Source organism: Ixodes scapularis, unplaced genomic scaffold (assembly GCF_016920785.2).
Source record: "Ixodes scapularis isolate PalLabHiFi unplaced genomic scaffold, ASM1692078v2 PGA_scaffold2__306_contigs__length_199485367, whole genome shotgun sequence".
Taxonomy (NCBI): Eukaryota; Metazoa; Arthropoda; class Arachnida; order Ixodida; family Ixodidae; genus Ixodes; species Ixodes scapularis.
In genome coordinates, this window is record NW_024609857.1 from 138,555,187 (window position 1) to 138,578,070 (window position 22,884).

Consider the following 22,884-nt stretch of genomic DNA (forward strand, 5'->3'; position numbering starts at 1 on the left):
GTCAGGCAAGCTCGTAGCTCCCACCGCACTGTCAGCTTAGGGGGGGGAGGGAATATACTGAAGCCGTGTGTCGTGTGACGTGTGTTAGGGCCGGGTGACGCACTTTGGGGGTAACCCGGATGTATCACAGTGAAAAGGCAAAGAGCTTTCGAAGGGAAGGAGGTACGAAATAATTTGCCGTTTTCAAATTTTAGTACCGAAAATCAGGATTTTACTTTCTACCTTCTTTCTTTGGGCCTACTAAACAATATGCTATTAGTAAAATCCCAATATAAATTAATTTATTACAGCCCAAAATGCGTTTTATAGCCCCATTAATCTTTGTAAATTGTATATTTTTATTGAACATGAACTAAACATATTCAAAATCTCCGATCCGAATTCAAGTGAACATATATTGTTACGATTTAACTACATTCATTATCTACGGCTTCCAATTTATGCAAAACACGTGGAGCGCTCTTCTAATAACTGAGGTTTTATTCTGCGACAACTGTCTAGCGCCGTCCATAAATAATCATGTAATATTAAATACTTACTCCGCGTTGCCACTCGTAACGCAATATTTTACTCTCCAAGTATGCGTAACCGCATAGAATGCTTTTTTTATAAAGTGTGTCCCAAACTTATCAGCCGAAAAGTTCTATACCCCCCAGCAGGGATGGGCAGTATTTCAAAGGCAAGTATTTGAAATACGTATTTTAAATACTTTGTGTATTTTGCATTTGTATTTAAATACAAATTGGGTAATGTATTTGACGTGTGTGTTTAAATACTAAAACGTTGGTATTTCAAATAAAATTGTAATTAAATACAATTTTGTGGGCAAGAATACATCCCTCAAATTTATTGTCACGACTCATTTTGCTCGTCCTAAGACGTGTCCAAAGCTGCTCTTTCTTCATCTCAACGCCAACGGCAGCAACAAACCGAGAAACTCTTCATTTCTTAATACACCGGTCTTGCGGCAGTTCGCGTAGAGCGCCTATTTTCCCTTGGCAGCCTTATTCTGTCCCCCAACAGGCGTCGTTTTAGCGACACATTGTTCGAAAAGCTACTGCTGCTGAAGTCGTACTGGTCGAAACTTCACAAATTAGCATGCACCAAAGTTGCACTGTACTGAGAAGGTCTCCTCTTTAATGTTGCACTTGCCTCTATTACGTTAAATAAATGTTATTGCCAAAGTTACAATTCTTGTTTTTATGCATGTGGTTGTAAGATATAGTATACATCCTTTATTTGGCCATGGGGCTTTTTTCTTTTTCTCCTCCGGCTTTATTTTAAAGGCACTGTCCAGAGCAGGAAGAAAACTACGTTCTGCACCTCTCAATTATGCACAAGCGTTTAGAGACTTTGTGATTACGGTGCTAGTCGAGGGAAAGAATAGTGATGAAATCGACATTCACAGGCAGACTGGCTAAATAAGTGCCTGTGACAACTTGTGATGCTTTCCAGCCCGATTGCCATCCTTATTTTTGCCTGGAACATTCTAAATGCGCGGGTTGTCCAGATTTTCGTAACTGGTGCGAGTTGCAACAATAAAAAATTTTCTAGCTAGTGCTGCGCGTCTTGGTCTTCTCGGTTCTTTGTTGGTCTATACCCAAATGTAATCGACAAAAAAAGCTGCTTAAAGCTCTGCACTTTTTCACCTATTACGTCCAAGCTGATTACATTTTTTGTGATTATATTTCTATTATGTTACTAGAGTCTCGCACACTAACTCCCGAGTGTGCGATGCAAAATTTAAATGAGATACCCAGAAACCCGTTGCAGGTGCCCTCAAGTCGCTGACGCAGATTTTCAGGAATGTATTTGGAAAAGTATTTGGAGGAGACCAAATACATTTGGCTGTATTTGTATCTTGTACTTAAATGCTTTTTTGGAAATGTAATTAGATTTGTAATTAAATACATTTTTGACGAAGTATTTTGTATTTGTATTTTGATACATATTTCCATGTATTTTGCCCATCCCTGCCCCTCAGCATCTTTCGCCTCAAAGTAGAACTTAGAAATATGACTCGACCAGAAACGAAACCGTACTTACTAAACAGCATAAAAAATGGTAGAAGCTTACATCGCTTTGAGACAATTTACAAACTTTCACTGAAAAAAAACACTTAAACAAAATTTTCCAAGCATTCCTCAAACAGGCTATATTTAAATTTTCAAATGTTTTTGTCCACATTTATTTCAGCCATACAAAATCGACCCTTGAGTCGTCCCCTGGGTATACCGTCAAAAACGTCCTAAGTTTCACTCCTCCTACACAAGGTAAGCATGCTTGAAGGGTATTGTGCAGCCAATCAGAGTTTTATTTGTTTTAATCGAAAGGAATAGCAGGAAGTCAAATAAGATGTTAGCGAACTAAGTTCATTTTGCTTCGAGTAACAGGGAAGAACATTGATACGATGTGATTGCGCTCTAAGTTGGATCATTTGAGTTATGCCACAACGAGATTATTCACGTCCACTAGGGTTCCGTGTTTACGGTAAATACCAATAAACCGACAAAACGTAACCCCCAAGCCGGTTTTATGAAAATCGGAGATCACGGAAAAATTGCTCCTGAATAAAAAAGGAACACTTCCCGGTAAAACAATCCTTCTGTACAGCTTTATTTTTGTTGACCTGGAGCACAGCCTCTAATTAATTGTCCGCAAGGCTTCTCCTTGCTTCGAAATCAGATGTTCTATTTTATTTTGTATTATTGGTTCAGGGACGTTTTTCGCGTATTCGAGCCACGCGAATGTTCCCTAGAAGTTGCGGAATCACATGCGCCGGTCCTTCCTACTTAGACATAACCGCCGAAGATCCCTGATTTTCGTCCGACTCTGTAATATCTTACCGAAAATGTGGCAAACAAAAATATAAACTCCAAATAAGCACCTCGGATTCGCAGGCGAAGAAACAACGAAAACATGGAACCCTAATTGTGATGATTAAGTGTGGAGCATGACGTTCTGCTTTTGTTTTTAAAATGTAACATTATTTTTGTAAATTTTAAGTAAAAAAACAAGCTACTTCTTTCAAGCGAGTCTAATATCGTGTGACCCAAGTCACCAGGCTCGATTTAAAATGGACCGTAAAAATCGACGCCAGCACGTAGCAATCTAAACTTTTCGTCAAAAGTGTATTTCACAGGTCGGTTTTTTCTCGTAATATTACAAAGCGTAGCTTTCTTTCTGTAAAAAATACGGCCCAGAAACTTGCCAGAGTCTACGGCGGGCGGCGATGCAGACGATCAAGTCCAGTAGCGGGTCGTGCTTGGCGTTCGTATTGATAGATGGCGTCGGGAGCAGCGTCCGAAGGTGCAGCCGACCAGCGAAAGAAAGCAGACGACGTGCAGACGAAATCCGTTGGCAGCAAAAGCGCCGTCGTTATGCAGACGAATTGTTTTTTCTTTAAGTTTTGCTTTTATTGTCCCCATTTATTTTTTAACCGAAGGGACATTTTAAAAAGGTTATGTTAATTTTAATAAACCACGGTGGTCACGAGCCGTCGATAAGGAGGTAACACCATCTATCAATACGAACGCCAAACACACCCCGCTACTGGACTTGGTCGTCTGCGTCGCCGCCCGCCGTACCTGGCAAGTTTCTTGGTCCTATTTTTTAGAAAAAGAGAACTACGCTTTGTAATTTTACAAGAAAAAAACGACCTGTGAAATACTCCTTTGACGAAAAGTTTAGAATGCTGCATGCAGGCGTCGATTTTTACAGTCCATTTTAGATTGAGCCTGGTGACTTGGGTCACCCTATACGTTCACTCCATGTTGTCTTTTGTATTTTATACAAAACACCGAGACTGGGGGAAAGGAAGCACAACACGAAGGACAACACGTGTTGTGTTGTCTTTTCTTTTTCTCCCAGTCTCGTGGTTTTGTCTAAAATGTTAAACCTTCACCAGCTTGTTTGCGCCTTAACCTTTTTTGTCTTCTTTCATTTGCAGCAATTACCGACTATAAAGAGTACATATCATATGTGGAGTGCGACAAGTGCGCCGTTCTTAGAAACGTCTACATCAGTGGTAAGTGCGCTGTGGTTTCTTAAAAATCCACTTAGGTGTATTTTTTTATTTCTTTTTTTTTATATGCACAAATGTAATTGAAAAACAGAAGCTTGCAAGTTTCAGTTCTGTATGACAACAATGGGGACTTGTCTCAACGTTTAGCCAAAAGTCTTTCATCTGCCTGCAATGAACCATTTTCGAAAGATCGGCAATCCACGTTGTCCAGAAGCAACCTGACGTTCTAATGGCGATATTAGACAATTTCTCTGTACCAGAAACAACGAGCGTCTTCGAAAGTGTAAATCCATAAAAGGGTTACTTACAACTTGGTCCTGTACATCGTTATTCGCGACTCTAATTCGCTATAGGCGGCGCCACTCGTTTTTCCAAATGCCGGTTATGGTAAGGGTCAGATTTTAGAGCCGGTATACCAGGTATTGAGCCTGTCTAGTGTGCTGGCTTCACTGAACGACGCAAATTATTCCCACTTATACCAGAAAGCCAGTCTGCTATGATCGCAGGTCGCCTCTGTATTCTGAAGCAAGAACGGTGTTTAGCGTAATATTTGTTGTGTACTGCATCGATAGTGGTGACCACAGCATTAGCCGGCGCCAAATCACCGTGAAGAAACGCTCACATCGACACAATTTAGCGACGCGACTTGTCTCAGGCGAGAACTCTAAACGAATGAGAAGTCATCGACACCATTTTCGTTGGTCTCGTCGAGCGAGGCTTACGCGATTGTCCAAGTGGGAACGCGGAGCACGTCGACGGCGACTAAGTTGGACGGTGAGGTAACCGTCAAGTTCTTTTTCCATCGTTTAACAGAAAGTCACGTGCACAAACTATAACACAGGCACAGCTCTGCGATGTAAACCTGAATCACTTCGAGAAGCTAGCGTCCCTCGCCGGGGCGGACATTAAAAACAGCGTGCGCGATGCTGGATACCATATGTTGTCAAGTCGTGGCGTCAGTGCCGTTAAACAATGAGTGGAAGCGATTGGCTGGCGGCGCAATATGCGTCCATTTGAGGTGCGTTTGCGGCTTAAATTCTTAACCTATACTATATCTATAGTTGTCTTAGCCCCTTGTTTTATTTCTTATTTCTTCGCAAGCGTCGCGGTTGTGGAACAAAAAGGGAAATGAGATTATTCCAACCCATAGAAGTAACAATGCGCTTCATCTTTTAAAAATGCGAACTTTTAAGTTTGATAACATCTGTAAGCGAACCTTGTGCACTTTTCCGTCCGCGGCTCGGTTCCTGACCAACTGTGCAAGGTGGTTCTGGAAACGCGGGCCAAATCCCTCCTTCAAAAAGTACGCATCACCGGAAAAAGGCTGATCTCGTATTGGTCTCTGGCAAAAAGCCTATTTGGAGATATTAAGGAAGTTTGTATAATTCGTTTATTAGTAAGTTTCGAGTGATTGACTTCTTAATTTGTAAATTTAAAGATTTTTTGTTAATTTTGAATTCGGCTTATCATCCTCGAAAACCACTAAATCAACTCATTATAGAAAGATATAAGGCACCTGTAGCGTTTTTCGCCGTTCTCAAAATACACTCAATTTGAAAGCGTGTCTAGGTTTCCGTTTCCTCCTGGAGCGCATCATGGCACTAGCGGTTGTGCACTCTCGTGACCGGGGCGCGCAACTACCGCCTCATCTCCGTCGTAAAACGGAAGCAAGTGTTGTGTACGTACGTTGCACCCCTCAGCCTCAAGGGCAGGACCGTGCCAGATGCGCTCCGACAGGAAACGGGAACCTAGAAACGCGTCCAAATTGAGCGTTCTTTGGGAACGCCGTGTAATGATGTACGTCTATTATATCTTCCTAAAATTAGTTGATTTAGTGATTTCCCATGATGCTCAGTAAGTATCTAACTGGAATCATACTTTTAGATTTACAAATTATAAATTCAAACTTATTTGCACTATTTAACAAGCTAATAATACCGAAAGTTATTCATTTTTTTTAATGGGATCTTCGAATAGACCAACACGACATTGTGAATTTTCTATCTGATACGCACGTTCAGACAGATACGTATTTCGGGAAACTCCAATTATGCATTTCGGGAAACTGCGTTTCGGGAAACTCCAATTATGCATACAGGGGCGATGTCCGCAACGAATGTGATCCTTACTAGAGCGGGTGTTTCAGCGAAGGCTAAAAACTTTCAAGAATTAGTGTATTCGAGCTAAAGAGATCATTTTCTCGGGACCCCATTACTCGTGGTGGCGGACGTCAGAAAATACGCTATACATAATAGCTAGTTCGCTAATTAATTATAAATGACTCATTAACTTTTTTTTAAATTAATGACATCAGACATATAGTTCCAATTATAAACTTTTTGAGCGCAAACGAAAACCACTAAATCAGTAATTTTCAGAAAGACTTTGAGCGCGTGAGAAGCTTAGTGGTGTGCTAATGTTAACAGTCGTGGAGAGGATACAAGGCTGGGGCTCTGATAAGAGACAGAAAATTCGCATAAGCACCTTATCGCAACCGCTAGCATTGTACCTGCTTCTCGAGTGGTAACTTCAGCGCACTACTACACTTTTCAAGCGCTCAAAGTCTTTCTAAAAATTACTGAATTAGTGGTTTTAGATGACACTCAACAAGTTTCTAATTGGAACCTTCTGTCGATATTCACTGAATAAAAAGTTCATTGGTCATTTTGATTCATCATCATACTAATTAGTAAGTATCGCGCATTTTCTGACGTCCACCACCACGAATAATGGGGTCCTGAGTAAATTATTTTTTTACCTCGAATGCACTAAATTTAGAAATTTTTGTAAGCCTTCGCTGAGACACCCGGTATTATTGCTTGTGAATGGCAAGTATACAGTTAGCAAAGGTCCTATTTCGTTTATATGCATAATATGTTTATATCCGTAAAGTTAACTTAGAAAAATTGAAAGTACAGAAAGTGCCACAACCAAAGCCTTTGGTTCGAGGCTCTAAGTAGAAAGTTAGATAAAAAAAATTTAAGAAATTGTCTTGAATTTGGTAGACGTCTCCATGGACATCGACCAGAAATATTTGTAGAATTTGACAACACTTCCTAAGCAGTACAAAACGGTACAAAATGCCGCCGCATTTCAAAGACGTGCCTAAATCTGCGCAGCGAATTCGACAACACTTTTTTTAGTACTGTTTAACTTAATTTAGTTTGTAATGAGTATCTCGGGGGACGAAACCTTTAAGTCGCGTTTTTTCTGTAATCATTTATTTATTTATTTCGACCTTAAAAGCCCTTTCGGGCATTACATAAGGGGAGCGTAATACAAAGATTGAAACAACTGAACCGAGTGGGGAAACAGTGATGTACCAACATCTAGAAAATCGATCTTTCTAAACTACGCAGATTCTTCGTGCTCTCTCCTGGTGCCTCAGTCTCAGCTGAACAAGGATGTCACCTGTTGTGAATTTATATTCGACCTTCTTTGCGGCACGACGCCTAAGTACAACATCTATGATGAGAGCTGTTAGGGGCAAGGTAGAACGACATCTTTTTTCAGCTTGATTTTGTGGAGCAACGTATATTGATACATATAATAAAGATGCGGTGGTGGCGATGTCTAACTTGAATGCCTGTTTTGATTTGTTTTAATATTAGAAAGACAACAAACAATTTTCATCTTTCAATTAGCTAAATTAGTCTAATCAACTGATGAATTCATAACTTTTTTTATTCCTAACAGCTGTTATGTAGTACAACCTACACCTACCTTCTCTTCGAGAAATCAATATTTGTGCCATAAAGATGTGGGTGTGGTAATGTAAGGCTTCAGTGGCTGCTTTAATGTGTCGTAGTGTTATGGAAATGTATTTTTAAGGAATGTGGATTTACCAGGCACCTATGAATTAGTTCTGGATTGTAACATTGCCGAAGTGTGTATATGATTAACAGATGAATTAGTAACGCTGCTTATACACCCTTGCGAATGGGATACCTGCTTAGCCTCGAACCGCGAGCCGAGGTTAGGCGGACCTTCTCTCCAGCTGGGACGTTCGCTGCTTGTCGTACAATGTTGCCAAGCGTCTCTTGCTTAAGCGTACACCACTAAGCGCACAAAGAGACTACAAAATGTTTTTTTCTTAACATACAAGTGTTGTCTTTGACTGCAAAAGAGTAGGAACAATTAAATAAAATACCTAAACCAGTAACAAATCGAAAAGTTATAAAAATATCTAAAGTCTCAAGGCGCTGATCAGAATGCGCCAGAAGTCGGATGGTGATTGTATCAGCGATGGCTGCGCTCGCGGCACAGCTGGCTCCCACGACGTGCTGGAACAGAGGCTGCGATCGTTATAAAGTCAGTTCCAACCCTTAAACATGCCCCTCCTATTATATTTGGTGCTACGATTCTGTGTGGATACCTCCTCCTGCGTTCCAGTACAGTAAGTACGTCGCTAACGCTGGCCGTCAGTGTACCGTCGGCAATGCAGTAGACGCCGCCGTCTTGTCCTCGCGCACCTCAATGACGTGCCCCTAGCGCACCCCAACATGGCGGAAACGCTATGCGCCGCCAGCATCGCTCAAATTGGCAAAACACAGGAGCCTTTCCTGGAAACGTGTAGACCTAACAAACAGTGTGGTACTGACAATGATATAATATCGAGTGATCCAATTATCAAAAATTCTTACTCACTCACCGTGTTTCAAATTTATTTTCTATTGAGTCCGCGTGAATCCTTTGACGATTTGGGGTAAGGCCATAAAAACTTGAAAGCATTGTGGTTTTTTACCATGCAAACACAAGTTCGAAATCAACGCTCCGAATAAGAATAAAGATTCTGGTATCTTTCTGTCTTTAAATCGTTATTATTTCAAGAAGTGATTCTGGGAATTTGCTATATGTACTCAGTTAGAAATGTCAGTTTGCTGCTATAAAGTTATTTTACTGAAATAAATAACAATCAGAATTTCAACTTCAAAACCTTTGAGCCGTGAGAAAAATTATATTAGCATACTGCAGAAGAATCAATCCGTATATTTTAATGACCATTTAAGAGGGAAAAATATAAAGGGTACAGGACGTGATATCTGCCCTTCGTTAATCGCTCCCTTACAAATAAAAATTAAGCAATTAAAAAAAAGATTATAACAAAAATAAAATTTACACCAACAGTCAGCAACAAGAAAAAAATGTGCATCGAGTCTCCCGATTCAATATTTATAAGTTTGCGAGCACGTCATTATAAACTGTTTCGGTAGGTGAATAAGACCGGTCTTTCATACTATCTGACTTTACGCGACACTGAGTCACGTGTGCTAATAAGAAAAATACATGTGCATGAACTGTTTCCAAGAATCGGAATAAAATATAATATGCACATATTAGATATTTGTCCAGAATGAAGTAAAAAAAAACAACCCTGGTATTCTCAAAAGAGTAAAACAGTAAACAGGGGGGGAAAACAGAACTGTTCCACTGTTCACTACCACACACGGGGAGACAAGTGTAAAGAACGAGTAAGTAAGGAAGTTTATTAGACGAACAATCGAGGCAACATACGCTGAACTTGTACAGAATGAGATTGGACAGAACGCAGGAAGCAACACGGCACAAGACGGGGATACTAACGAGATAACTGAGACGACCACGGGGGAATGAGATAAAGCAGAATGTAAAGTATCGGCTGGAACTGGGACAAGCTCAGATATAGGAATAAAACTAGTTAAGACGCTAGCATCAAAAATCGAAGTTAAGACAGGCAACTGATCAAATAATAATGGCTAGATATGTACTCAATAATCATAATCAAGAATCAAGAATCAATAATAATTTTTATTAAGTGTCCAGGAACGACCATGCGCTCTTGCTACTGGCATACCGAAACTTACACACTACAAAAAAGTGCGGATGAAAAAAAAGGCAAAAAAACCTCAAATCATCGAGTAAAAGACATGGTACATATAACGCATGCTGACACAAAGATACGATTACACAGCAAGCAAAGAACGGAACACAGGGTCCAAACGCAGGGTAGAAGACTACCACAAAAATGAATATACCTTATTAAAATAATATATAATAACATCACACTCACGAGTGGTTTAGCGTGACTCATGCAAGACTCTGAGAGGTCTGACGAACTTAGTCACACAAAAAAATATCAAGATGACTTGCAATGCTATTATATGCCCGACACATACAAAACATGGGGTCCAGGATATTTAACCTCCGACGAGAGTACAAAGACGTTGTCAAACGGGTCGCTGTCCGAGGAACTCGTAAAGATATCCATGAGAGCAGTTCTGAACAGTGGGCCATGCCATGAAGGACTTTGAAAAGGAAAACCAGATCTGCCTTTTCTCGGCGGTGATATAAGCTGTTCATATGTAGGACGTCCTGTTACTCTTTCATAGAGATGTTCTATCGCGCAGATATCGGTATCGATAAATAGATAAAATTAAGTTTTGCACTCGCTCCTGCCTTAGGAGGGTAGTTTTACAACTACCATTCCATACAGGAGGTGCGTCTTCGATGTCAGATAATAATAATAGTTATTATTATTATAATAACAGTATCGAATAATAATAATAATAATAATAATAAAATTTATTCAGTAGTGCAGGTGTAGCCAGTTGAGTATCGGGTCCGATCAAAGCCATCAGGGACTTGTGGGACCAGACCCTTCACTGGAAAATACAAAAAAGGAAGTTCGCACGGAATAACATCACGTGCAGGAAAAAAAAGCAAATAACATACAGATGATTCACTTGACAGGATGTAGTCGGAATGCTTGTGTGAGTGACTTGGGTGAAGCTGTGAAGAAGAAACTATAGCAAACGTTGTCTTGATCACTGTGTCAATTGCAATCATTAAAGTCATAAAAGTAAAAAAAAAAACACTGAGGCATGAGTATTTTTAAACACTGTAAGAGTACATTCGAAGACACAGTCCTTGAATTCATGAGTCTTTCTCTCAAATATTTCATATGTTCAGTAAGAGAGAAAAAAAAAACTTATTACTAGAAAGAAAATCATTCAGTCAACGGGTCGAAGACAAAAAAACTTCACGCAATAAATGCAGTCGTCATTTGACATGTCCAGCGATTACCACAAAAAGCACGTACAACACCATACTACAAAAGAAAAGGAATATAACATGAGAAAAAGTCACTATCTAGCCACATCGGCGAACATGTTTCTCAGAGAGGTCTTCAGCATTTTTTTTTAGGTAATGGCAAGCAGAGCAGCTGGAACGTCGTTAAAAACCTTTGGCACATAAAAGGAACGCATGCTTTCGCCATAGTGAGTTCTCACTCGAGGAGATTGAAAACGCAGAACAGATCTAAGCTCGCGAGATGGACTGGCCGAGACCTTAAACTCACTATCCCAGAAGTGTAGCCAAATTACTGTTTGAAGAAAGAGTGAATGAAAACACGGTAGCTTAAGTGAAGCAAACAAGCTCGTACTAGATGACATGTGTGTGTTGTATGCTACACTCTTCAGAATTCCCCTTAACGAACGATCAATTCTTGAGTGCCAAAAGAGGGGACAGTTAAAAAATACGCTTATGCCATACCTTAGCGTACTATAGGCTAACGCGTGCATAATGCTGTTTCTAATTGACAAAGGTAGAAACGGTTTGATATTGTAAAGCAGACATGAGACAGTTCTTAATCGTTGGCATATATATGACATGTGAGAGTTCCATGAGAGATCACTGTCGAAGTGAAGACCTAAATACTTTACGGAGCTAACATATTCAACTGGTGTACAGTTAGGGCATGAGCAATTGGTGTTGTGGAGAAATAGCTGAGAAGTCAGGCTTACATTTTTTAAAGGGCTATAAAAGCACACCAGCTTCGTTTTTGAAGAGTTTACCCGAAGCTTGTTGGCAAAAAACCAGTCCATTATTTTAGCGACATCGATCTGAAGCATTTCAATTGCTCGCTCGTACACTAGATGTCGAGAAAGTATAAGGGTGTCATCGGCATAATAATAATAATAATAATAATAATAATAATAATAATAATAATCTTTATTCTAAAGTGCCCCAAAACAATAAAAAGGTCTTCTCTCTGGTTCACAGAGTGAATCAGGAGCACAGCAAACCAAAAATAGAATTGAAGGTTTCAAAGAGAAAACGATTTAAAACGCAAACAAAATTTCAATTGGGCTACAAGCACTTTCATTTGCTTCACTAATGCCGTGATGTCACTGAATATATCAATTAAGGCATTTTCAATATTGTGATATATAAATTGTGTGCGTAAGAAAGCAGAGGGTTTACAGACAGTGTGAAAATTGAAAGTACTGTGATTTCTCGTGAAACGGAGAGGAAAATGAATATTCACTTCACGTAAAAGCGAACCCCTTTTAATGCGTTATTCACAATATTGTACAGAAAAACTAAATTGCACTCTGCTTTCCTATCGGGCAAAGGTACCACCGAAACCTTTTTAAGAGGAAACGTATAGCCAAAATACAAACAATGTTGAAAGGAGCGATCGTAAACAATAAGTACTAGCTTTTGTTGCACATTTCCAATGGCCAGTGTCCTTGACAGCTGTTAAGGGCTAGTTCCTCTACTATCGTGTCCGCGGACAAGCAGCATGTCGACATAAAACTCGAGCGAGTTCACCGCCACCCTCACTCGCGTACGACGAGGAGAGTCGCCCATTATGTTCCGTGCCGTCTCTTCCCCAACCCTCCTTCCCCGACGTCTGCGTCAGCGGCCACATGCGTTCCTGCCATAGAGCACACCCCGTGATTGGCGCGGCCCTACTAGAATAAGACTTCTTTGTCTCACCTACCAATCGTGTGTGTCCTGGAGCGTGGAGATCGCGGTAGCGCTCTTATCAGTTGCCCTTTTGGCTCACGATGGGTCAGCCGCGTGCCGTTCGTTAGGGGGAAGAAGAGCGGGAGCGCAAGGAGGGCATAGTACAGCTTCGCTGGTCTGCCATCTTCACCAGAGTGGAAAGGCTAAACGTTTTTTAGAGCAATATTGACCGCGAGATATTTATTCAAAATTCTGCGCGCAAAATCGACGACGTCATGGAATGGTGAATTGCTCAACGAGATGGTCATTCGAGCAACGTGAAGGCCAAGCCGATCCACCTCTCCTCCACGCGCCCGAAATGCCAAGAGAGAAGACAAGTAGAAAAAGAGTGACTACCGACTCAATCGCGTCTCGCGCCGTCAATATTGCTCTAAAATTTTTTTCGCGTAAAATTAATTTTTGGACACGCGTGTTGCAACCAGATTGTTAAAAATACTTTTTCAGGAGCCCTTTAAGGGGCACTGCTAAGCTGCACAGTGAGCGAAAGTTTCTCCAATTCAAAAACTGTCAAGATCTGTTTATTTTCTAATTACAACGTTTTAATACTAAGGAACTTTAACGTACTGGAGTTAACTGGGATTTGAACATGTCCAGTGCAGATTTAAGCACTGGATGTGAACAGGAGCCACTCGATTTCGTGAATTTTAATGGTTTTCAACAAATTAGTCGTGCTTTCAATGCTGCCGTTAACATCCTTGACCTGTGCATAACGAACATCAGAGCGGTCTCGCAGAGCGTTGTTGCCTTTCCAGTCGTTACTGTTGACAAGTGGCATCCGCCTTTTTCAGTGGTGCTTCCATTTCCCTTCACTGTCAGATCGGATGCGCGGGCTCCGATGTTTGACTACGCTCGTGGTGACTACATCGGATTGTACGCGCATTTGAGCGATGTTAACTGGGACACTCTTTACAAGTGTGCTGATGTTGACAGTGCCTTCTCTCGGCTGACAGATCTTTTAAAGTCTGCTACGGACCGCTTTATACCGATGAAACGTGGTAGCCGAGGAAAATTTCCTTAGTGGTTCTCAAGTGATCTCCGGCAGGCGCTGACTTTGAAATCGCGTTATCACAAGAGATATAAGTCGTCTGGCTTGGACGAATGGCACTCCTTATTTAAGGAGTATCGCTCTGCCGTGAAGCGTTTAATTAAAAGAGACAAATGCCAAATGCATGACTTCATTGAGTCTGGCCTTAAGCGCTGTCCCGACCGCCTCTGGGAATATGTTAGGTATCGTAGGCCATTCAGTAGAGCTGATGATATAACTCTGAAGACTCAAACAAGTCATGCCTCTGACTCATTCAGTGCATGAAATCTCTTTGCAAAACACTTCTCATCAATAGGAAACCCCAATGTCCTCCAGTCCGACAACGCAACCCTGTGTTCTGAAAATCCCCTTCTGATGCCAATGCCCGTATTGACTATTGATGACGTGGTCTCGGCCATAAAAGAACTTGCCCCAAAAAACTCATGTGGGGAAGATGGGATCCCGGCTTTTATTGTTAAAGGGTGCTTGATATCTTGGCTCCTGTACTGCATCACATTTTTAACATATCCTTAATAACTAGTAAATTTCCGTCAGCCTGGAAAACTGCTTTGGTTGTGCCAGTACACAAATTTGGAAGCTCCACGTGTATCAATAACTACAGACCAATTGCATTGCTTTCTGTTTCTTTTTCTTTTTAAGGTTTTTGAAAAAGTCATTTTTATGCACGTGAGTTTTCATTTCAAGCAGACGCTCAGTCCAAATCAGCACGGTTTTTGTCGTGGAAGATCTGTTGAAACAAATCTTTTAACCTATTGGGAGTTCGCGAAACCTATAGTTGGGTCCCGTGGTCAAGTTTATGTTATTTATTTTGACTGTTTGAAGGCGTTTGACCTCGTAGATCACAAATTATTGCTGTCGAAGCTGTTGCATATATGTCTTTCTTCGGGTTTCTGCGACTGGTTTGGTAGTTATCTTGGTGAACGCTCAAACATGATTTCCTAGTTATGATGCAAATCATTCCTTTATCTGCTGAACTCAAGGATACCACAAGGGTCAAACCTTGGACCTTTGCTTTTTATTTTTTTTTGTAAATGATCTTGTAACTAGTGTGCGTGACTCAATGATACTTCAGTATGCTGATGACGTGAAAATTTCTCGTAGTATCCACACGCCTGTGGACTGTGAATTGTTACAAAAAGATATTGATGCAATTCATTTGTGGTGCTGTGCGAACCTGCTGGTTTTAAAACTAAGGTTGTTTCTTTTTCTCGTAAGGCAAAGGTTGTTTTACATCCTTACACATTAGACGGCTCTGAAATTTCAAGATCTTCTGTTGTGCGTGACCTTGGCATTTTGTTCGATTCACGCCTGAACTTTAACTATCATGTTTCAAAGGTTATTACTGATTCTTTGTGAATCCTGGAGATGATTGCACGCGTTACCCGTGACTTCCGGAATTACAACTGTATACTGAACCTTTTCCGGGCTTTGGTTCTATCACGGTTGGACTTTTGTTCTAAGGTATAGAATTCTTTAGGTGTTAGTCAGGCGCTCAGGTTGGAGTGCATACAGAGACAACTTGTGAGTATTGTCTACGATCGCAACATTGGACGGAGTGTTTTTTTTTTATAATTATGTGCTTCTTTGGGGCACTCTTGGTCTTTTGCCTCTTTCAACTAGGCGACTAGTTCGCGACATGGTGTTTTTATATAAGTTGTTCAACTCTGTTTTTGATTCCCCGATGTTATTGAGTAGAATCTCAATTCATGTCCCCCAGCGACAAAATAGGTCTACTCCTTTTTTTACCCCTCTTATCTAGAGTCCAGTCCCCCGCTGACACGGATGATGCTCACGTACAACAAGTATTTTAACCCTCACGTGGACTTTTCTATACCTTTTAAAAAGGTCAAGAATAGTATTGTGGTTAGGATTGCCGTGTAGTTTGTTTAGTTCAGTGCTGTTTTATAATGTGAAGTGTTACCATAAAAAGGCCCCTAAAACTGTTTGGGAAACAGAATAAAACTCTGACTGAAACTCTGATTGATTGATTAATTAAAAAAATATGTAGCTAAATACATAAATCCTGAGGCCTAGGAAGGTAATTCTTATTACAAGATATTAGCATATTGACTAGATACAGTAGAAACGATGAAAGTGACTAGGAAAAGTTAAAACAGTGCAAAAGACTAGGAAAAGTTGAATCAATACAATAGACTAGGAAGAGTTGACCAATACAACCGACTAGGAAGACTTAAACAATACAAATGACCAGGACGACTTCAAACAAAGGACCTGACTAGGAAAAGACGGCACTTCCAACATCCCAAACCTATGCAACAGCCATAAAACGGTTTCTGCAATAAAATAAAAACGTTGCAACAAATAGAATTTGAATGGCTCAATGTGGTTTAAATCAAGGTCTGAAATAGCAAGGGGGGCAAAGTGAAACCAGAAGTTTAATTAGCTAGAAAATGATACTTTAGACGCCAGAATTATTTTAAAAAATCATAATAGCTTTATGGGGGGGGGGGGGGGGGCGGGAGAATTGACAAGACGTAAGCAGCTAAAACAACTTGCATTGATTGAAATCACGGTATGAAGTGACAAAAGGCCTAAATAAAAAAGAAGATAACACAAATTACAACCGACTTGAAAACGATGGCACTGTAGGCATCTCAGACATGCAGAGGAGCCTTAAGGAGTTCTCTGCAATAAGAATAGACAATTTGTCCTCATTTAAATATGCCTATTATTTTTCCACGGCATCAAGTGTCTAAGACCACAACATAGAATACGCCTGTTATGCCTTCCCTCCCCAAAAACATTTTTTTCATTATTAGGTTTTTCTTTATAAACAAGTTTTTGACACCCCTTTCAAGAGAGCTCAAAATGCAGGTTCAAGCTATATCACGTTCTTTACAAGATTTATGCTTCTATGACCCAAACCTCACTAGGGAGAAAATGTATCTGCATATAACCAAAAACTTGCATTAGAGACAGCTAAACTGTAAAATAAAAAAATATATAGATGTCAACTTTGTTACCCTATACATAGTGCTACTGTATGATGAGTGCACATTTGATTTTTCATTAGTAAATAAAAGAAATATCAGTTTTAAGACCAAACTAGTTTAGCGTAAATTCAGAACTTGCTCCGCGAATTTGAGGAACAAAGGAAAATATTATGCTCACCTTAGTTGCACCGGACGGAGTGGCTTGTAAGCCCCAGCGTGTCGTGGTTTTCCAGGTTTTTTTTTAACACTTTGATAATGAAAAGAACCTTCGAACGTTGGTAAACTTGAAGGAATTGACACAATTTTACGTTATAAGGCATTTCTTACCCGCGGTACTTGCCGAGCACACGTATGAAAACTCAAACACCTATTGATATCACCCAGATGGGGCGAGGTCAAAAGGCAACTAACTAAAACAGAAACTGAAATTCCTCAAATTAAGTAGAAAAATGCCTTAGCACATTAATAGCGACGTAATGCGCTTTTATTTAAAAAAAATACAAAACAAGATAAAGAAACCAGATAAGAGTAAAGTTTTAAATTTGCATCAGGAGTCGTGAAATGGGAGAGCCGATTCCTTTTTTTTTTCTTTGCGTTATTTTCAATCTTCCAACTATTTTCTCATTTGTTTATTAAGATAATGTTTAATTAATGAGAGCTGGCTTACTATATTTCATTGCTAAATTATTTTAGAACTTCAATCTTCAAATTCAATTCAGTGTTTTTTATTGTTTTTTTTTTTTTTAGTTCTTTAAAGAAGCATGGATTGCAGTGATTATTGAACTTTCCCCCAATTTCAATGAATACTCGACTCTGCAAACCTTAGCTAGAGCTGAGAAAAATGTTGAGAATGCCAATCGAAATCAATGATGGGTGTGCCGCATTAATATTATTCTCTAGAAAATATTCAATCTAAAAAATACTTTCAGCCTTTCCACTTTGCTGAAGAAGGAAGAGCAGCGGAGCTGTAGCTTCTGTTATCGACGGTGGCTTTCCAGGCAAGCGATCTGCTCTTCTTTGGAGCTTAAAGGGACACTGACAGTGGAACGCAGTGGAACTTAAAGGGACACTGACAGCCCCCAATTTTTGTTTTTCCTTTTTTGCCAGGCGATTTATTATGGTGTCGGAATACTACCCAATTAATATTTTGCTACAGAGTCACGCATTTTTTAAATAAAGCCAAAAAACGCAACTGCTCGAACCTTTTTTTTTTTTTTTTTTATCCGCACGTAGCAGACGAAATGCGTTCGTTCGCCGTGCGATTCCTTCGTAGTTATGTTTGTTCCGCTCGCTGTTCTGTACTTCAGGATGAGTTGTTTTGTTCATTTAAGTGTTGGCAGTTAGTAGTGAGTGCCCGAATGCCGTGGTGAATTCTCGTGATCGGCTCCGAAAAGAATACTCCCAAGATGTTGCGTGAAGAGTTGCCTCACATGTCCTGCATCTGAAAGTGGCATTCTGCGGCAGAGTGCACAAGTTTCCGTAAGATCAACGGGTCGGGATTAATGGCTGGCTGAAATTCCTGTAGAACAGTTAAGCGAAGCTCGGAAAGCGGACGCTACCCGATTTATATACATCTTGCATTTTGTGGAAAGTGACTACATTGAGTTCGCAGGTGTCAAAAATGGAATCCCATACCATTTAGTTCAGCGACGTATCGTCCACATTTTTTTTTCAGTGATAATTGTTAAGAAAGAAATGTAAACAACGCAAAATACTTGACAAAGGAAAAAAAAGGTACACCCACACCAGCGATGGAACCCGTGAATCGGACGTCTTTCCACTGAGCTACTGAAGGAACTCTTGCATACGTAGCAATGGAGCCGGTAGACTGTATGTCAGACGTTTGCTGCCGATTTCCTTTCAAAACATGCACTCCCGGCCTCAAATCGGGCAGCACCACGCATGAACCACATTCGCACCTCGTAAAGAAACCGTACGCGTGCGTATTCAACTCGAAGTACGCACTTCGTGCTTGACGTTTGAGCGAGCGATGTCTTCAGCCACGAGAAGGGACGACGCCTAGGCGACGTCATCGTGCAATCGGCTTGCTGGTCGGGCGTGTCGTACGGGATGAATATCAGTTATTTTGATCGGTACAAAATTTCTACGGCAGGTTGTTTAGCACTTGGGGCGAGTCGGGACCAGGTCGGGACCCATTGACGATGACGTCACTCTCAGGCCCTCTACGTGCTAGGATTCCGACCAAACGGTGCCGCTCGCCCGCGGGTTGCCGCACGCCGCCCCCTTCATCAAAAGACACGTTAAGCGGAGACCGCATGGCGCGTTTTTGCTCGCGATTCAGGCGCGTCGGCATCAAACTGACGTCATTTCCTGCGCGCGGGCGCGCGTTTTCGCGGGAGTGTTCTTTTCTAGCCGACCCAGAACAAGACGCGCGCGCCGAGGCGTCAAAGCGGCTGTCGCCCAATGAGGGTCGGTCGAACTATCACGTGATCCTGCACAGTACGCTGTTTCGTATTCAGCGCATTAAAAACCTAGAGTTATTATCATGTACGCTAGAAGTTCAACTGGCGCTAGTGTCTATGCGACTCCCGTGACGCAAATTGAAGCAGACAGCAACCAGCCTACATTTCCGGTGCTCCTGTGCATTCCTATGGGAAAACGCGCGTGCATTTTGTCTCTTTGCCGGAAAACGACACTGAACGCTTTGGTTGTTTGGGTAGTTCCGAATCGTATGTACCTTGATTAACATTCTAAAAGTGTAATTGCTTTAGTTAGCGCACTTTTCTTCATCGGTGAGCGACGTTTAACTTCGCTACATTTCAGTCCGAAACATGTATTCCGCAGCAGGTGTGTAAAAACAAGCGACAATTCAAAGCAAAATAACAACCGAAAGGAATATAGAGTGTGTTCAAGGCTCGCCAGCATCCCGATGACGCTTATATATTGCTAATATGCCAGTCCTCTCACTATATGAAAATGACCCCTTCGTGCCCACAGGCTCCAGAGGACAGCGTCTCTTTACGACCGCTGACCCGCCCACCCGCCGTGATTTCCGTAACGCCCTGCTCTCCGTGGACCGGGCAAGCCGATCCTCTCGCTTCTTCGGCACCAGGGATGTGGTTGAGGTGCAAGTTGCAACTGCTGGAGAACTTCTTGCAAGTGTGGGATAGCGACCCACCACTCCGTCCATCAGCCAAGCTGCGCATCTTTGACCGCATCCGCTTACTTTATCACGTCGCCTTGTCCGGCTGGCAAACCGCCCTTCAAGGCTACGCAGACCCCAGTGCATCTTTCCTCCTCGGAGCCCCGCTCCCACCGCCACCCCAGCCCGCCGCAGCTGACCGTCCCAGCCGATCTTCAGGCCGAGTAAGAGGAACTACCCTCGCTGCCAGAGGCGGAAGAGGCCGCCCTCCCCCCAAGGCCTCCAAGGACACCGAGCCCCAGGAGTAGGCTCTTTGCCTCACCTGTGCGTACGGTCCCCCCTCCTTCCCAAGAACTTTTTGACAGACTTCCCCTTTGGGGCACTCGTGACTACGCTCCGCTCCCCCCATCTAAGATTCCGCCGTCAACTAGGCCGGTGAGTCTACTATTTCAGGCGGCATCGCCATCTAACCTTGTCCTCGCGGACAGTGTCGTATCCCACTTAGACATTGTCCTGAAGGAACCCCAGCCTGTTCTTGTTGCGGTCGACGACCAGCAGATACTTGCAATCGTCCAGGACATAGTCCAACCCCCAGATATACTGTTGCAAACTTTACGCTCGGCTAACATTTCGCTCACACCTCCGTCGGACTCTGAGTCTCTTCATAGTTCCGTAGAATCCTCTACCGAGGAAAAAGACGACTCTTGGGCGCTCGCCGCCGACCGTATTCTAAGGTGGATCGAAACCCACCCGGCAACTGATGAACCTGATTTTCAGGACGAAGATGCCGCGGACGACGACGACTCCCGCGCACCAATTTTCCTAGCCCCCCTTCAGTGGCAACCTGTCCGACCGAGTGCCCCCCCCCCCCCCCCCCCTGTGTGGACTGGGAAAAAACGGCACATACCTTCTCTTTTTTTTTCCCCCGCTGATTACGGGAACCTTCGTATGTACTGTTCTGCCCCATCAGTGGTGAACAACCGCCCCTCTCCCTGAGCAATTACCCGTTCTTCGGGATGACGTGGCGTCAATGAAGGCCTCTGGCCTCATCCAAATCACAAAAAGAGGACCCTTCCTCAGTCCTATTCAGCTTGCCCTTAAGTCTAGCACTGAGTCCAGATTTGTACTGGACGCAAGTCATCTCACACCGCACCTACAGGCACCCTCTTTTCGCCTTGACCCTCTTCCAAAAGTCCTCCTCCAGGCCCCCCTTCCACCTAATGCATACTTTGTGAAGGTGGACCTGGCGGAGGCCTTTTATCACATTACCTTGCATCCGCAAGCTCATAGATTAACAACTTTTAGACTCGACGGAGTATACTACTCTTTTACCCGGCTCCCTTTCGGAGTCCGATCTGCACTCTTCCTAATGCAGTCCCTGGCCACGGCCATCGCAAGAACTCTTCGTTCCCAAGGCCTCTGGGCCTGGGCCTACATTGACAACTTTCTTATCGCACATAGCGATCCTGTTTATTTGTCTCAGGCTACGGCCAACTTCCTCAAACAACTCCATGAATGCGGCTTCCGCATTAACCCCCGTGACACACTGACCACTCCCACCCGGGAAATTCGCTTTCTGGGGTCTAATCTTAGCACATTCACCGACACGCTCTCTCATACTCCGCAGCGCGTCCGGCCCCTCAGGGACACCCTCCGGCTCCTTGACACCCACCAGCCCCTGGCCCGCTACCAGAAGTTGGCCGGACTTTGGTGTTTTTATTTTTGTTATACCGTGCCGGGTACCACGCGTTTCGCCCCCTTTTTGACGCCGCCCATACTGGACGTCCTCCACTGCGCCGGTGGCGTGTGGTGTTCAAGACAATATGGGACAACCTTCGTATGTGGTCCCGCTGGTGCCCCCTCCCCCCCCCCCAGTGCACACCATGTTCGCCGATGCATCGTCTACAAGACTTGGTGTAGTCACTTCAGACTCAGCCCTTGCCATCATCACGACCCCCAGCCGCCAGATCTTCCTCCGAGAGGCCTTGGCATGGCTTGTGGCAGCACTCCTCGCAGCACCCTCCACGTTGATCCGCACGGACAATTTGGCCCTCCGAAGAGGCATCACGGCGGGACACATCCGCTCCTTGCCGTGGGAGTTGTGCGTTTCTTTTTCTTTTCTTACAATAAAGGACAACCTGCGTGCCCGTTGGATCCCGACAGATCTCAACCCCGCCGATATGCCCTCACGTCTTCCACACATTTTCCGCACTCGCTTCTGCAATTGGCTGAGGGCATGCCGGCGGGGGAGAGGGGGCATCTCGCTATAAAAGGCGAGGCTCCTCCTCACGTGCTCAGTCGGGTTTTTGGCAGTGCAGAGGGAGCACGTCTCCTGTCCACCAAGGGTTCCAAGGATGGAACCCTTGCAACCATGCGGGATGAGCGGATAAAGACATTCAAAACGTAAACAATAAAGTACGCGGGCCGTGAAAAGTGTCTCTTCGTATTGTTTTATCTGCCAGGCACCTTTATGCATGCATGCAGACACTTGTTCTCAAAGATTTCGAGCATGCGGGTGATATCAAAGACTTCGAGCATGCGGGTGATATTTTAAACGTAGAACAAGCATCTTCGCGCAGAGCAGAAAAAATAAAGCGGTACTTACTTACTTCAAATCGGAATATATTACGTGGCCTTCAAATTATTTTTATCGTGCGTGCACTGGTAGTTACTGATCCAGTGTTACTGACTAGTTTTTGTCGTCTCTCTTGGTTTTCCAGATGTCCTTCGTTTGGCACGTATATCCCTCATGCTGAAAAGCGCCGACGTCGTGTTCGCGGTAACAGTGTCCGACAGTGCACATAGATACTCGTACGAAGCTGTTTTAGCACCGTTTTTAATGCAACGAATTTGAAAGAAAAACGCAGGAACTGACCAATCATTTCATCTGCGTGACTGAGAAATGTTCCAATGCACCTAGTAAATTATTCGTGATATTTACTCTTATAATCGAGCGCAGAGAGAAAAT

The 22,884-nt window shown here is 42.7% G+C and overlaps 1 protein-coding gene and 1 pseudogene across 1 annotated transcript in view; both read left to right on the plus strand.

The window, feature by feature from the left end:
* Positions 1–7,508, plus strand: part of LOC115331055 — a 37,711-nt gene extending 30,203 nt beyond the window's left edge. The window contains exons 3-5 of the mRNA XM_029993116.2: positions 2,197–2,273; positions 3,950–4,027; positions 7,384–7,508. Of these exons, the coding sequence (XP_029848976.2) occupies positions 2,197–2,273; positions 3,950–4,027; positions 7,384–7,508 (280 nt within the window). The remainder of the gene's footprint in view (positions 1–2,196; positions 2,274–3,949; positions 4,028–7,383) is intronic.
* Positions 7,509–20,931: 13,423 nt separating this feature from the next.
* On the plus strand, positions 20,932–22,148 carry LOC115331048 (annotated as a pseudogene).
* The last annotated feature ends 736 nt before the right edge of the window (positions 22,149–22,884 follow it).